The sequence below is a fragment of the Zalophus californianus genome, chromosome 4, assembly GCF_009762305.2.
Source record: "Zalophus californianus isolate mZalCal1 chromosome 4, mZalCal1.pri.v2, whole genome shotgun sequence".
In the NCBI taxonomy this organism is placed as follows: Eukaryota; Metazoa; Chordata; class Mammalia; order Carnivora; family Otariidae; genus Zalophus; species Zalophus californianus.
This window is the reverse complement of record NC_045598.1, coordinates 51,289,416-51,307,689: the sequence shown is the minus strand read 5'-3', so window position 1 is coordinate 51,307,689 and position 18,274 is coordinate 51,289,416. Positions and strand designations below refer to the sequence as shown.

The window sequence follows — 18,274 nt, the reverse complement described above, 5'->3', positions numbered from 1 at the left end:
ACACTTACATGGTCAGTTAATCTATAATAAAAGAGACAAGTATATACAATGGGGAAAAGATGGTCTCTTCAACAAATGCTGCTGGGAAAACCAAACAGCTACATGCAAAAGAATGAAACTGGACCAGTTTTTTTACACTATATACAAAAATAAACTCAAAATGGGTTAAAGACCTAAATGTATGAACTGAAGTCATAAAACGCCTCAAAGAAAACATAGACAGTAAACTCTTGAACATTGGTCCTAGAAATATTTATTTTTGGCTCTGTCTCCTCAGGCAATGAGAACAAATGCAAAAATAAATAATTGGGACTATACCAAATTAAAAAGCTTTTGCACAATGAAGGAAACTGTACAAAATAAATAGGGAACCTACTGAATAGAAGGAAATATTTGCAAATAATATATTTGATAAAGGGTTAATATCCAAAATTTATAAAGAATTCATACAACTCAACACCAAAAATAAAACAGTACAATTAAAAAATGGGCAGGGGACCTGAATAGACATTTTTCCAAGACATATAGGTGGCCAACAGGCATATGAAAAGGTGCCAATATCACTAATCATCAGGGCAATGCAAATAAAAGACACAGATTATTACTTCACACCTGCCAGAATGGATAGTATCAACAAGACAAGAAATAACAAGTGTTGGAGAAGACATGGAGAAAAGGGAACCCTCCTACACTGTAAATTGGTGCAGCCACTATGAAAATTCTTCAAAAAATTATAAAATAGAAATACCATACCACTTAGCAATTCCACTTCTGGGTATTTATCCAAAGAAAACAAAAACACTAATCCAAAAAGAATAGCAAAATATAGAAGTATCCATCAATAGATGAATGGATAAAGATGTGATACATACATATGTGTGTATATATATCAGAGAAAGACAAATAACATATGATCTCACTTATATGTGGAATCTAAAAAACAAAATAAATGAACAAAACAGAAACATATTCATAAATACAGAGAACAAACAGGTGGTTGCTGGAGCAAAGGGGGCACGGGGCAAGTGGCAAAATAGGTGAAGAGCATTAAGAGGTACAAACTTCCAGTTATAACACAAGTCATGGGAATGTAAAGTACAACATAGGGCATGTAGTCAACAATATTGTAATAACTTTGATGACAGATGGTAACTACACTTTTATCATGGTGATCATTTCATGATGTATATAAATGTTGAATCACTGTTTTGCACCTGAAACTAATATAATATTGTATGTCAACTATACTTCAATATATAAATAAATAAGGGAAGATTGAGTTTCTAAATTTCTGGAGGAATTGGTTACAGAGTAGCATAGTAATTTGCCTGCCTAATAACATACATGTATTCTTTACTTTTAATATATTTTTCTTATATGAGAGAATAAGTGAAATTTTATAACTAGTTGTGAATGTTTTGGGCCATTTCTTGCCACCAATAATGTTGAGGAGGACTATAAAAATGAAAGAGAAGAAAATGCTAATTCAAAAATGTGTCTGCAATACTGACTCTAAATATTGTTCAAAGCTTATAGGTAAGGAGAAAGTCTTTATCTAATGATGAAAACCGCACAAAAATGCTTAAGATTTCTAAACTGAGTTAAGATTCAAACTATAAAATGATATAAAATTTATATTTTGGAATAGGATGAGATGTTTCTAATTTTTTCTGGTCTAATGTTTCACTTTTTCAATTCAGTATCTCAAAATATTCGGTCTAAATGCTCAGCTGAATATAATACACAAAATTGTGGTGATTGGCAGTATTGAGGCTATAATAAATAATACACAATATTTATTCTCCTAAAATTTTTTAAAGAAATTTACTCTTCTTTTTATAGAAAATAGTAATCCCTTTCCAAGAAATTGCCTCTATCAATATATTTTGGATATTTTAACTAAAAATTCTAGTTTCCTCCTTATGTCTATTTCAGTAGAAATTCATACAGTTATTTAATATTTTCAAAGTGTTTTCTCATTATCTGTTCTTTCTCTTATTTCCTACTTCTGGAAAATTCTTAGAGTGTGCTTTTTTTAGTTATATTTGAATATATAGTCAAAAAGACTTAGGTATACAATGCAAGCCATTGAAGGTGATCTGTGATAAAGCATGAAAATAAAACTTTCCCAGTTCCAAAATAATTAGCAGAGAAAAGGGGGGGAAGCTAGATCATATGATTTGACCAGAAATACAGTGCTTTCCAGCATGCAATGAGAGAAAGTAACTAGAGAGCTCTAAAAAATTAAGATTTCTGACCTAACACTGGATATATTATGTAGTTAAGTCATTTTTGCTCTTTTATTCCTTTAATTCTTCTAAAAACAAGATGGAATTAACATATATACTTTCAGATATGCTTGCCCTTGGACAATGCTAAGGTTAACAGAACACAAAAGTGACCTAAATTTTTAATCCTATAAAGTTGTCTTCTCAATAATACAGATTTAATGGGGTTAGTTTAATATAAAAACAGAAAAATGAGTACCTCGGGGAAATCCTTTTGGACATACTTGTACTGTAAAGGATCTTTTCATTCACTCATCCAGCAAATGACTCTCAACATTGCCTGCTGGTGGTTAATATATTGACAAAAGGGGATTCAAAGTGTCAAATCTTATGAGGAAGAGAGAAAAGAAACCTTCACCATCAAAAAGTCACATTAAGAATTTTAAAAATTCATTTCTGAAATGTTAATGGTAAAACTAGTATCTTAATATTGATGTCCAAATGCAAGATCCTCCTATAATAATCCTAACAGAACACCCATCTTAGTACCTTGTCTTTTTTTTTTTTTTACTTTCCTTTATTCCAGGCTGAAAGAGATCATCCATAAGCTTTACTGACCGAGTTTATTGGCTGTCAGAGGTTGAAATGAAATCTGTGTTCAAAACAAAGTCTGAAACCAGAATATACAGTACCTCTATTCTAAATCTAATAATGTAGTTTTGTTGCTGCCCTTCCAATAAAAGAGTAGCACAACTTTTGACTGGTCCTCAGCTGAAGTTGAATAAACAGGCAAGATAAACCAATCAGCCTATCTCGATTTTCATGAATGCATGCATTCATTCATACACATTATTGAATACTTTTTATGTGCATATTATGCTGATCATTTCCAATTCTACACATTTATTCTCAGTCATGGGGATAACTGTATTCAAGATTGGTTTGTTTTGTCTGTACAGTATTCTGAGTATTTTCAATGTAATTCAACGTAAAGGAAGTTTCTGCCTCCTCTCACCTCAACTTTATTCAGGTCTAATTATAACCTACTTAAAATGATCCCCAAAGATGGTGAGAAAATAACAGAATGCAATAGTATAAGTCTAAACTTTTATATAGTTCTTGTAAGAGGATACTTACAATCAGTTCTGATTCATTTGAAGGTGTGGGTACTCTCAGTTGATGTGTTTGTTGTAAAATCCTGTGAATACTGCAGGTGTATATAAAGAACAAACTGCAATAATTTAGACAAGACAACTGCAGTGCATAAAATCGGGCATACTACTGGTTTCTTATTCCTATAACTGTTTTGACATTCTAGGAAAATTAGTACTGGACTTAATTTGTCTAGATTTTATCAGGCATAAAGGAAAATTTTAGATTTCAGGCCATTTATACCAATTCAATAAACTGTCTTCACAGGGAAATGCCAAACCTGATTTCTCTCATCAGGCATACTAAAGCAATCTGCCCCCTCTGTTTCAGTTTTGCATGCAACTCTAAACCTAACAAATAGGCTTTCTGATGGAAGAGATCAGTGACTTTAAATGATACACAATTTTTATGTCTTTATAAGTCACCTCTCCACACTGAAACATGAAAGCTCCATAAAATAAGTTAATATTTTGCTTTCAGAGAAACAATATTTCCTGCCTTCATTATAAATAAATAGACTTCATATGAGACAATGATTCTTTTCAAATTAAAGAACTAAAATAATCCTATTAAAACCAAACAAAGGTATTTTATGTTCTCACATCTTTATTAAAGTACAAAATCCTGGCTGAATAATAACTCATATTTTTATATCACAAATTTGCCTTTCAGTAACACATAATACACTTAAGGCAGATTTACCTTATAGATAGACTCAACTTCTAAACACCACTACACTGATTTATACAAATAGCAAAAGTCACACAGAGGAGCATCTACTGATATCCTTCTTAGTACTTATCTTTAGATTTAAAAACTCCATAGTAAGCAGAATTCCCATAAAATTCCATTTTTAAGACAGGAAACAAACAACTGCTACTATCTCAAAATCGCCTTTATCTGATTTGATTGGATGAAGTTAATATTAATAACATAACCTTTCAATTTCTGGGGAAAACCAATACTTTATATTCACTCCTCAGAGAAGGCTTGATAGCAAGCAAAATGAGGAGCCATTATAAAATCATATTGCTAAGTATTACATTAACTCACAATTCTACTTATATAATTGTATGCATATCACAGCTAACAACTGCTATTTAATATATCCAGATACATCCATAAGTATCCTCTGGCTGCATTAATAACAGGAGGCTATGCAGCACTCAAGATTTCATTCTCTGGTCTTCTGGTTGTTAGTATAAATAGAAGCTTTTGAATCTATTTGGTGATCCCAATTTTGGGGCCTATATCAAAAACCTTCAGGAGACTAGTGGCCTCAGGTGGAAGAATTTGAAGACTGGAAGGTTTACAGTTAAGTTAGAGTTATCGTTAGCAGATCTTAGGGCAATCGGAATGCAGCCAGAATCACTTGATATTTATTAGAAATAAAGATTCATTAAATCATTTCTCCTTCAGAAAAATATCTTTAAAACTTGTATATTTCCAAATGTTCTTTTTTTAAAGAACATATAAAATTAAGATATTTGTGAAAATAAGCCGGTTTCAAGTAAACTTGTTTCTCTTCATTGTTCCCCCTGCAGAAGTGTTCTTCTCAACAAGCACAAATGTACTAGTCTTTAGAGCAAGACAAATTCTTCTGTGCTAAATCTTTTTAATCTTTTCTTTTCATCCTCTGCGAAAAGGTCTTCTTCATTGGTTGTAGGAGATGTAAAATCATAGTCTCTGGAATGCCCATTTACAAAAGTAAATAAGGGATATTTCTCTTTAGAAGAAATTTTCAGCATCTGTAACAGAAAGTACAGAAAAATCCCTTACTGGATGCAAGAGTGCACAGTAGGGCCACATGATGAAATCTAATGTTTTAGCCCTGAATCTCTCTTGTTAGTTTCTCTCATTTACATTTATCCAGTATGACTGTTTCACTGTTCTGGCTAAAAGACAAAAAGTTCATCAGCATTGTAGAGTTTACTTATAGCTAAATACTTGCTTCTCCATTAAGAGTAGACCATCAAAAATTAAGTACATTATCATTCCCATCCTACCTCCCTCAAAGTAAGTCTTCTAATCACCTTCTGATTTAAAGGTTTACTAAAGAACGAAGACTTATCTTCTTTTGGTAGTAATAGACAATAAAACAAAATGGTATCACTGACTATAGTAAAATATTGTGAAAGACTGGTACCATTACACAGAAGAAAAACCATTAAACTGAGTCAGAAGGTTCATTCTAATCTCAATTCTACAACTTACCTTGATGAGACCTTGGACAAAATTACTCTACCTATCATCTACAAAATGCAGCAAGAGATACCCAACTCCTTACCTCAGAGGATTGTTAAATTGACCAAAAACAATAATAAAAAGTTATTTTTAAAAATTTAGTCTTTTCAGAGTCATGTATTTGAAAAAATATTTCTGCAGTAATTTGGTAAACATGAAAAACAGTGTTCTTATACATAGTAATAATCCATACCTTACCTATTACCTTCTTAAAGCTACATAATTCAGAAGTGAAAAAAGTAGTACCTGGAATTTTGTGGGGAGACCAACAACCTTTATAACCTCTATCAATTTCAGATTCGTTAACAATCCAACAACCCATTCTAAACCACTTTAAATCTTTCTGTTAAATAAATTCTATTAAAAAATTAAAAGAATTTTCATTAAAAATGAGTAAAATTTTTGAATGACATTTTGATAGAAACAAACTTGTCTATAGATAACAAGGACCTATAAGGATTCTGAAAAGTTTATGTGAATTACAGAGAATGCTGAAAAAATATCAACAGTATTTACACATCATTAATCATGATCAATTAATTATAATTTGTTTCTAAAGGATAATTTCAGGGGTAAAAACTAAATTCTCCCAAATGTCAATATTCAACTGAAGGATCATCAAATTCTTATATATTGCATTTATAGATTCTCTTAAAATGTGGCTAAAATAAATATGTAGCCCTAGCATACAGATACAGTGTTAAACTTAAAATATTTCAATGAGACAGTTAATATGAAATACATTTTTTAAATTGAATGGGAATGAACCATTTAAAAACAAGTACTTAGAAAAATTAGATGTAATGAAAATCATGACCTATAATTCATATTACTCTCCTAAAGTATACATTGCTCAAATTTATTTTATTTACACTCTATAAAATAAAAAAGGGAAGAAAGAAGGAAAAGTGCAGAAAATAAAAATAATGTGATCAAGCCTCTTTCACCTCCAGCCAATGGCTGGAATACAGTTGAAAATTGTTGTCATTTTATGTTCATTTAATGTCACTTGTTAAAGTCCAGTATCTAATGGGCATTGTATCATTTTCAAATCAGCACAACAAATCTAATATTTTCATCTCTTCATCCTTTCTTTCAAGATCAATAAAGAAGTCATTTAGGTTTATTAGTGGGTCATCAACTAAGATTCAAATCTGTGACCCAGGACAAAATGTCAGAAAGGGGCCCTCTGTCCTTTAATTACAAAATGTACCTACTTTTTGCAAACTCACTCATAGTGTAAGGCCCCCTTATGTGTATTTATTGATTTAGGCTTTGAGAATTACAGTTTTTCTAACTTTTCTTGATTTATTTAAAATATTTTAAAGATTATCAAATGAAAAATATATTAAAGGTTTACGCAAATGAACTGAAACTTATGTCCACACAAAAACTTGTTTTATTCAAAATTGCCAAAACTTGGAAGCAACAAAGATGTCCTTCAGTAGGTGAGTGTATAAATAAATTGGTACATCCAGACAATGGAATATTACTCAGCACTAAAAAGAAATGAGCTATCAAGCCATAAAAAACATGGAGGAACCTTAAGTGCATATCACTAAGTGAAAGAAGACAATTTGAAAAGGCTACAAACTGTAAGATTCCAACAACATGATGTTCGGGAAAAGACAAAATTATGGAGATAGTAAAAAGACCAGTGGTTACCAGGGATTAATAGGAAGGGAGAGATAAATAGGTGGAATACAAAAAATTTTTAGGGCAGGAAAACTATTCTGTATGTTACCATAATGGTGGCTACATATCATTATACATCTTTCCAAAATCACAGAATATATAATACCAAGAGTGAACCGTAATGTAAACTATAGACTTTGGGTGATAATAATGATGTGTCCAATGTAGGTTCATCAGTCATAATACATACTGGGGGGATGTCTAGTGGGGGATGCTGATGGGGAAGGTAATATATGGAAACTTTCGGTATTTTTCACTCAATTTTGCTATGAAATTTTAACTGCTCTAAAAAATAAAGCCTATTATATATATATATTAAAGGACAAGTGAGTTGTAAGTAAGGTAAGTAATAACCTATCAGTACATAAATATGATATGGCAGGGAAGAAGTGATTTTAGAACAAAGAAATATGGAATGCCAAAGGAAACTTTAGAAATTATTGAGCTTACTCACATTTTATAAATGGGAAAATTGAGCCCCAAAGTATTTAAATTACTTTCCCAAGATGACTTAACAGCAGCAGCAACAATAAAAAGAGATAAACTAATAAGGAATTATTTGGGTTATTAGGCCTCAATCACTTATCAACATGCCTTTTAAACACTTTTCCTAGCTCATAAGTACCCTATCAAGAATGTTTTTTCAGACTTTTTTTTTTAAGAATAACCATTGATTTGAAAATTTGATTCTAAAAACTTTTGTCAAAAGTGAAAACTTTAGTTTTCCTTTCTTATATTACAAGTCAAAACTAAGCTTAAAGTCCCTCCATGATGGATAACATAAAATCTACATGAAAAAAAAAATTCTAAACTAGGTTATCTATATGACATAGGGTATTACCAATTGAAATACTATACAAAATAAGAGATAAAAGTAATTTAGTAACGGGATATTTATTATATAATGTTAAAGGAAAAAACAGGATATAAAGCTATATCTAAAATTTAATCTCAATTATGTTAAAATCATTTTAAATAAGTATTTTCAAAAGACTAGAAAGATATACAATAAAATATTAAGTTATCTATGAATGAAAGACTTAGTGGTGATTTTTTTGTTATACTTCTAATTTCCAAACTTTCTAACATGTATATCTTGATAGTTAGGAGAAAACAATTTTTTAAAAAAATTTAAGATAACTGTTTTACTATTTCATAGTTGCTTATCAAAAGGTGATTCAGTGGTTTGCTCAACAATAATTTTAGAATAGGCAAGTCCTCTGTTGTATTTTAATAACATAATCAAAGATACACTAAAGCAGCTTTATTATCTAAAAGGCAAATCATTTTTCAGGAAGCCAAATAATTTATCACATTTTTCCTATGTGCTACGTTGACAGGTTTCAAAATCTACAAAGGAAAAAGCTGGAGGACAGAAGTTAAACAATTTCTTCCTTCTTAATGCTCATAGGTGTAAGGAAGAACAGAAATAGAACCAGGTGATGACCTCTTCTCCCCAGGTCAAAACCTTTACCTCTAGCCTCCACCTCCACACATGTAAAATTATACCCAGTACAGAGCAGTCTAGATCTATGTGGTCTATCGTCAACATTATGTCCACAGTGGAGCTACTTTTTATGTAGTGATTAGGTTCTACAGTCAGCCCATAATGTGAAAATCAAATACAATCAAAATCAGTATAGTCAAAATTATCTTCAAAAGGCCTTTAAATTGTTTAAAGGGTGTTATGTATAGTCTTGTGTGTACAACCCTATTCCGTAACATGTATAAATGTACAACACACTACAGTCTATATTAGAGTATGTAATAAAGAGCACACATGGTTAAATACATTCCTGTTTTATTGCAAGAGCTCATGTAGTTGAACTGAAGTAAGTTAAAGGTACATGTGATACTCATTCCTGTCTTCTCTCTGCTCAATTACTGTAACCCAACTTTTACCCCTCGCTGTACTGAAAATACTTTCTTCTGGTCCTGAAATAAAAAAGGCTTTTATTAGTTCCTATTCTCTTGATATTTTTCCAGCAATCAATACTGCTAAGCATTACTTTCTTAAAATATTCACTTCCTTTGATTTCTGTAATTTTGCTTTCCTGTTTCTCCTCCTATTTTTGAACTATTTCTTCTCTATCTCCTTCATTGACTCCACTTATTCCTACATCCCAAAATGCAGGTATTAATCAATTTATTGATCCTTTATCTTCTTTATATATTCTATATTCTCAAAAATATTATCTGGGGCACCTGGATGGCTCAGTCGTTAAGCATCTGCCTTCGGCTCAGGTCAGGATCGCAGGATCCTGGGATCAAGCCCCACATTGGGCTCCCTGCTCAGCGGAGCCTGCCGCTCCCACTGCTTGTGTGCTCTCTCTCTCAAATAAATAAATAAAATCTTTTAGTATTATCTACTCTCAGTTTCAGCCATTCCTCTGTTAGGCTTTGTTATTATACATAATTTACAGTTGAGGGGTTAGGTGACTTGTGCAAGTTCACACAGCTAGTAACTCACAGAGCCAGGATTTAAACTTAAGCAGTCCGGTTCTGTTACACCACTAAACTATACCGCCTCCTACAGTAAGTAGAGGCATGCTGCAGTAACTACTCAAACTGATGATCATTTCTGCCTCCCAAAAGTAGCTCCCTTCCAGAATTCTCCAGGTTTCTATCATTGATAACATCATCTTTATTAATTAGGAATGATTTTTGTGCCAACTGACAAAAAGTAAGATAAAATACAACAACGGCTTTAGGTACCAGGAATTGTTATCACATAACAAAAAGCCCGACATTGCTGGCTTTGGTTAATTGATGTCAGACAGTTCCTACAATTCTCTTGGCCTTTCCCTCATGATCACAAAGTACTACTGAAACCCCTGGTGTTGAGTTCACATTCAAGGCAGGGGCAGATAGATATAAGGGGACTGACAGAACCACATCTAAATCTACCATTTTATCAGAAGAGCAAAATTTTTCCCAGATACTTCCAGCACACATCCACTTATATTTCACTGGCCAAATTGTGCTTAAATACAAGGGAGACCAAGAAAAATGAATATTTAGGTACACTGTCCCCCCAAACAAAAGCAGAATTCTCTTAGCAAAATAACAAAAAAGAGGTGGCTATTGAACAGGTAACTAATGGTGCTTGCACACGATTCAGAGAGAACCATGATAAAAATAAAACAGGGTAATGTGGTAAGGAAGGATGGGAAGGCTTCTGTAGGTTCTGTGGTCAGAAAAGGCCAAGCTGAGACCCAAATGACAATAAGCAATCACACATTAGAGTTCTAGGAGAAGGGCACTCCAGGTAGGAAAATCAGCTAGTACAAAGGCCTAGGATGCCAGTACACTTAGCATGTTCAAAGAACAGAAAAAAAGGCTAGTGTGGCTCAAGGGTAGAGGAAAAAAGGAAGAATGGTTGGTACACAAGAGCCAGATCATCCAGGCCCTTTTTAGCCACATTAAACATTCTACTTCATAACATTCAACCATAAACATTCCTTAACATTCTACTGTAATGTTTCTGCTCGTGATGGTCCTATCATCTAGCTGCCCTTCATACTTCCTTTCTGATCATACAAACTCAGTTAGTCCTCAAAGCTCCAGCCCACTGCCAAGTACCTCATTCTGAAGTGCTTATAACTTTCTCCAAAGTCATACAGGTTGTCTAATGTAGCATAAGGATTACAAACATGGACTATGGAACTTAGTCTCTGCTCAAAACCTGGCTAATACCTACAAACTATATGACCCTGGGCAAGTTACTTAATTAGATGGTCTCATTTTCCTTAGGCTGTAAAATGTCAGTATTGATAGCATCTATGCCACACAGTTGTGAGGATTAAATCAATTAATATATGTAAAGTACTCAGAAGATTTCCTGGCCTCTAATATGCTGGCTATTATTGCTGCCATTATTATCACAATGTCAGTATTTACTAAATATATTTTTACAGTCATTTAACTTTAATATCCATTTCATGTCTTCCCAACTAAACAATAAGTCCCTGAAGATTTTAAAAGAATCAGAGTTCTTATCATTAAATCCCAGAAGTAAAGAAGACCTATGAAAGAAAAATATCTCTCAGATTTCACTTGGAGAATATAGAACTAGGAGGGTAAATATAATCATGAACATAAACCTGACACACTAAGGTGTTTTACAAAAAGACATTTACCAAAATAGCAATGGGTATGAGAAATTGCGTACCATTGGAGAAAATGGGAATGTATGTTCTAGAAGAAGAAGCAAACTTATTCTCCTGCTTTGTGAGATGAAGGAGTAAAAGTTACATAGAGAATGATTCCAACTCAATATAAGAAATGCTTTTTTAACAATAAGGGTCTGTCCAAAAATTGAAAAGACTTCCAAGGAAAATACTTAGCTCATCACTACCTGAAATGAAGACTAGATAGTCAACTGTCTGGACCACGTGGATTGATGGATAAATAGGAGACTGTAGAGAATAGTGCTTATGAGCACATATTCTCAAAGTTAAACTGTCTGAGTTTTGAATCTCAGCACTATCATTTATTAGTTGTGACCTTTATGAAGGTTACTGAACCTCTGTAAGTACAAGATTCCTCATGTGTACAAGGGGATAGCAGTACCTACCTCAGAAGGTTTGTGTAAATTAAATGAAATAATGTATATCAAGTGTATAGCACAATATCAAACATATGGTAAGGACTCCACAAATGTTAGCTTTGGATTGGATAACCTCTAAGATCTTCTAGATACTAGGACTCAATGGCTGTAATATAAATTTTGTTCTGGGTGCCTGGGTGGCTCAGTTGGTTAAGCAACTGCCTTCAGCTCAGGTCATGATCCCGGGGTCCTGGGATCAAGTCCCACATTGGGCTCCCCCTGCTCTGTGGGGAGCCTGCTTCTCCCTCTGCCCCTGCCTGCCACTCCTCCTGCTTATGCTCTCTCTCTCTCTCTGTGTGTCAAACAAATAAATAAAATCTTTTTTTAAAAATATATATATAAATTTTGTTATATAGCTAGAGGACAGCTGGCTACTTGTAAATATTTTTTCCTGTGTGGACATCCATAATCAAACAATTTCCTAATACTCACATTTTTATTTGAGATTTTCTGGTCTCAAACATCAGTACTATTAGGTAGTTAAGTTTATCATTAAAAAATGGTATTTTATCTTATAATTATCTTTAGGCTGAGAACAAGTGGAAAAAAAGGAGGAATAGAGGATGTGAGATGAGATAACAATAACCTACATCAGGCCTTTTTACAAGACGGCAGAGCAGAGGAGATATAATCTAAGTTCAGGGATTGGGAAAGAGATGTGTTGGCAGGATACTTATGAAAAGTGAGCAAGTTCACCCTGCAGAACTTGGAGAGGAAGAGTATACAAAAGCACAAAAACAGAGGTGAGACACAAAACTAAAAACAAGGAAACTCACTGAAAGCCAAACATACAGACTCAATTCCCAGGTCCCTCCTCGCAACCAAAACCCTTCTTTGCTCCACACTAGACATCCTACAGACAGAAAAATAAGATGTATTCTTTGGAAAAACTGAATAAAGATACGGCCTTTAGTACACCAGGCACAGTGATGGCTACAAAAGCTAAAGATTTAAGTGAGACTCTAAAAATATTAAACTGGAGGGCCTTTCAGCATCCTTCACTTCTTGGTCCTAGAGCACCAGCAAGCAACATACATTTCACAGGGAGATGGCAGAACTCCTCTCTGAAAAATGGGACAACTCCCGAGAAAAGATTATCACTTACTAACACTTTTCACCAATGAAAAGGCATATTCATCACCTGATCATCCTAATATTGAAAATCACCAGCTAAAAAGCCATGCTCAAACACACAGAACTTCTACTCACCTCTTTAGTGCCTCATTCTTAAGTATAAACAGACACAGAAGATCACCAGTTATTTGAGGGAAAGCATCCAAAGGAGAACTGGAAGACTAAAGCAAAAACCAAAAAGGATCCAGAAGGAAACAGAAACAGCAAAAGAAGCAGAAGAAAATTTCAAAATTACTAGAATTAATTTCCTTGGGGAGAAGAAATAATACAGCCATTAAAAAAGAAGAGAGGTGGGGGGGAGCAAGATGGCGGAGGAGTAGGAGACCTAGATTTCGTCTGGTCTCAGGAATTCAGCTGAATAGGGATGAAACCATTCTGAACACCTACGAACTCAACAGGAGATCAAAGAGAAGAATAGCAACAACTCTCTGAACAGAGAAGCAACCACTTTCTGGAAGGTAAGACGTGCGGAGAAGTGAATCCCAGGCGATATTCGGGAGGATAGATGGCGGGGGAGGGGGCCTCCGACGACCGCTTCTGGCAAGTGATAGAGCCAGGGAGCACAAAATCGGAACTTTTAGAAGTCGGCTCCACTGAGGGAACGTCGCTCCAGTGGCTAAGCGGGGGGTGGAACCCTCGCGGGACAGTGTGGTCTCAGGACCCTCGGGGGTCACAGAAAAACCGGGGGTGCCTGAGTGCAGCAGAGCTCCCAGGTATCGGAGTGGGGAAGCCGGCTGCAGAGACAGAGCCGAGGCGCGGGCTCTCAGCTCGGGGTTGCCATAAACTGTGATCCACGGCCCAGTCGGGCCACTGCTCCTCCAGCAGTGACCCAACAAGCGGCAGAGCTGGGGAGACGCCCCTTCCTCCCCCGGGAGGAGCGGCGCGGGAGCGCACCACAGGGATCTGCTGGGTTTGGAGACTCTACATGGGGTTGGGAGCCAGAGATAGAAACAGTCGGTCACAGGCTGGGTGAGCACGGAGTGCGGCCGGAGACCGGGGAGACAGGAGTGACTGCTTTTCTCTGGGGGTGCACTGAGGAGCAGGGCCCTGAGTTCTCAGCTCCTCCGGGTGGAGATTGGGAGGCCACCATTTACACCCTGGTCCTCCAAAGCTGTACCGAGAGCTTGCAAGGAACAAAAGCTCCTGAGAGCAAACCCGAGCAGATTGTTTAGCCCGGACCGACAAGGACGGGGCAATTCCGCCTCCCGCAAAGACATTTGGGAACCATGGCAACAGGCCCCTCCCCCAGAAGATCAGCACGAACAGCCAGCAAGCCAAGTCCAAGTTTACCAATCAAGGAGAATGGGAGAACTCCAGCGCTAGGGGAATACTCCACATAGAATTCATGGCTTTTTTACCATGATTCATTAGTTTTTCAAAGTTAATTTTTTAACTGTTTTTTTTTTTATTTTTCTTTTTCCCTTTTTCAACCAACATCTTATCAATCCCTTTTTTAAAAAAACATTTTTTATTTTTCATTTTTAGAGTCATATTTTATCCCTTCATAGTTAGCCTTATTTTTGGCATATATATATGTTCTTCTCTCTTTAAAATTTTGAGATACAGTTTCTTCTAACAGATCAAAATATACCCTAAATCACTAGTGTATGGCTTTGTTCTAGTCTCATGCCTGATCACACTCTCTCCCTTTTTTTTCTTTTTTTTAAATCTTCTTCTTTCTTTTTTCAAACAACTTCTTATCAATTCCTTTTATAAAACCTTTTATAATTTTCATCTTTGCAGTCATCTTCCATCCCTTCATTGTATCAACCCTTATTTTGTGCATATATAAGTCTTTCTTCCTTTAAAATTTTAGGAGGCACTTTCTTCTAACAGACCAAAATACACCCAAAATCTAGTGTGTGGCACTGATCTATGCACTAGCCTCATCATATCTGATCATATTCTGGTTTTTGTTTTGTTTTGTTCTGTTTTTGTTTGTTTTTATCTTTTTCTTTCCCCCCCCCTTTCTCTTTTCTTTCTTTCCCTTTCTTTTCCCCTGGTTTCAGGTCTTTTCTGATTTGTATAGAGTATATTTGCTGGGGACGTTGTTAACCTGTTAGCATTTTGTTCTCTCATTTATCTATTCTCCTCTGAACAAAATGACAAGATGAAAAAAATCACCTCAGCAAAAAGAACAAGAGGTAGTACCGTCTGCCAGGGACCTACTCAATACGGACATTAGTACGATGTCGGACCTAGAATTCAGAATCATGACTTTAAAGATACTAGCTGGGCTTGAAAAAAGCATTAAGTTATTAGAGAAACCCTTTCTGGAGAAATAAAAGAACTAAAATCTAACCAAGTCGAAATCAAAAAGGCTATTAATGAGGTGCAATCAAAAATGGGGGCACTAACTGCTAGGATAAATGAGGCAGAAGAGAGAATCAGCGATATCGAAGACCAAATGATGGAAAATAAAGAGGCTGAGAAAAAGAGATAAACTACAGGATCATGAGGGCAGAATTCGAGAGATAAGCGATACGATAAGACGAAACAACATTAGAATAATTGGGATCCCAGAAGAAGAAGAAAGAGAGAGGGGGGCAGAAGGTATATTGGAGAAAATTATAGCAGAGAACTTCCCTAATGTGGGGAAGGAAACAGGCATCAAAATCCAGGAGGCACAGAGAACCCCTCTCAAAATCTATAAAAATAGGTCAACACCCCAACATCTAATAGTAAAACTTACGAGTCTCAGAGACAAAGAGAAAATCCTGAAAGCAGCTCGGGAGAAGAGACAGGTAACCTACAATGGTAGAAACATTAGACTGGCAACAGACCTATCCACAGAGACCTTGCAGGCCAGAAAGGCCTGGCATGATATCTTCTGAGCACTAAACGAGAAAAATATGCAGCCAAGAATACTATATCCAGCTAGGCTGTCACTGAAAATAGAAGGAGAGATAAAAAGCTTCCAGGACAAACAAAAACTAAAGGAATTTGCAAACACGAAACCAGCCCTACAAGAAATATTGAAAGGGGTCCTCTAAGCAAAGAGAGAGCCTAAAAGCAGCATAGATCAGAAAGGAACACAGACAATATACAGTAACAGTCACCTTACAGGCAATACAATGGCACTAAATTCATATCTTTCAATAGTTACCCTGAATGTAAATGGGCTAAACGCCCAATCAAAAGACACAGGCTATCAGATTGGATTAAAAAACAAGACCCATCAATATGCTGTCTGCAAGAGACTCATTTTAGACCCAAAGACACCCCCAGATTGAAAGTGAGGGGGTGGAAAGCCATTTACCATGCTAATGGACACCAAAAGAAAGCTGGGGTGGCAATCCTTATATCAGACAAATTAGGTTTTAAAACAAAGACTGTAATAAGAGATGAAGAAGAACACTATATCCTACTTAAAGGGTCTATCCAACAAGAAGATCTAACAATTGTAAATATCTATGCCCCTAACATAGGAGCAGCCAATTATATAAGGCAATTAATAACAAAAGCAAAGAAACACATTGACAACAATACAATAATAGCGGGGGACTTTAACACCCCCCTGACTGAAATGGACAGATCATCTAAGCAAAAGATCAACAAGGAAATAAAGACTTTAAATGAAACACTGGACCAAATGGACTTCACAGACATATTCAGAACATTCCATCCCAAAGCAACGGAATACACATTCTTCTCTAGTGTCCATGGAACATTCTCCAGAATTGATCACATCCTAGGTCACAAATCAGGTCTCAACTGGTACCAAAAGATTGGGATTATTCCCTGCATATTTTCAGACCACAATGCTTTGAAACGAACTCATCACAAGAGGAAAGTCGGAAAGACCTCAAATACATGGAGGCTAAAGAGCATCCTACTAAAGAATGAATGGGTCAACCAGGAAATTAAAGCAGAATTAAAAAAATTCATGGAAACCAATGAAAATGAAAACACAACTGTTCAAAATCTTTGGGATACAGCAAAGGCAGTCCTGAGAGGAAAGTATATAGCAATACAAGCCTTTCTCAAGAAACAAGAAAGGCCTCAAATACACAACCTAACCCTACACCTAAAGGAGCTAGAGAAAAAACAGCAAATAAAGCCTAAACCCAGCAGAAGAGAAATAATAAAGATCAGAGCAGAAATCAATGAAATAGAAACCAAAAGAACAGTAGAACAGATCAATGAAACTAGGAGCTGGTTCTTTGAAAGAATTCACAAGATTGATAAACCCCTAGCCAGACTTATCAAAAAGAAAAGAGAAATGACCCAAATCAACAAAATCATGAATGAAAGAGGAGACATCACAACCAACACCAAAGAAATACAAACAATTATAAGAACATATTATGAGCAACTCTATGCCAGCAAATTAGATAACCTGGAAGAAATGGATGCATTCCTAGAGATGTATCAACTACCAAAATTGAACCAGGAAGAAATAGAAAACGTGAACAGACCTATAACCACTAAGGAAATTGAAGCAGTCATCAAAAACTCCCAACAAACAAAAGCCCAGGGCCAGATGGCTTCCCAGGGGAATGCTACCAAACATTTAAAGAAGAATTAATTCCTATTCTCCTGAAGCTGTTCCAAAAAATAGAAATGGAAGGAAAACTTCCAAACTCATTTTATGAGGCCACCATTACCTTGATCCCAAAACCAGACAAAGACCCCATCAAAAAGGAGAATTACAGACCAATATCCTTGATGAACATGGATGCAAAAATTCTCACCAAAATACTAGCCAATAGGATCCAACAGTACATTAAAAGGATTATTCACCATGACCAAGTGGGATTTATCCCTGGGCTGCAAGACTGGTTCAACATCTGCAAATCAACGTGATACAATACATTAACAAAAGAAAGAACAAGAATCATATGATCCTCTCAATAGATGCAGAAAAAGCATTTGACAAAGTACAGCATCCTCTCTTGATCAAAACTCTTCAGAGTATAGGGATAGAGGGTACATACCTCAATATCATAAAAGCCATCTATGAAAAACCTACAGCGAATATCATTCTCAATGGGGAAAAGCTGAGAGCTTTCCCCCTAAGGTCAGGAATGCGGCAGGGATGTCCCCTATCACCACTGCTATTCAACATAGTATTAGGGTCCTAGCTACAGCAATCAGACAACAAAAAGAAATCAAAGGCATCCAAATCGGCAAAGAGGAAGTCAAACTCTCACTCTTTGCAGATGATATGATACTGTATGTGGAAAACCCAAAAGACTCCACCCCAAAACTG

The 18,274-nt window shown here is 35.5% G+C and overlaps 1 protein-coding gene across 2 annotated transcripts in view; it reads right to left on the bottom strand.

Annotated features, from left to right (window-relative positions):
- Positions 1–3,844: 3,844 nt before the first annotated feature.
- Positions 3,845–18,274, bottom strand: part of ATG4C (autophagy related 4C cysteine peptidase) — a 96,139-nt gene continuing 81,709 nt past the window's right edge. The window contains exon 11 of one of the 2 annotated variants that reach the window (XM_027579230.1): positions 3,845–5,128. In XM_027579230.1, the coding sequence (XP_027435031.1) occupies positions 4,961–5,128 (168 nt within the window). In that variant the 3' untranslated portion in view covers positions 3,845–4,960. The remainder of the gene's footprint in view (positions 5,129–18,274) is intronic. The other variant, XM_027579221.1, reaches the window with a different exon arrangement.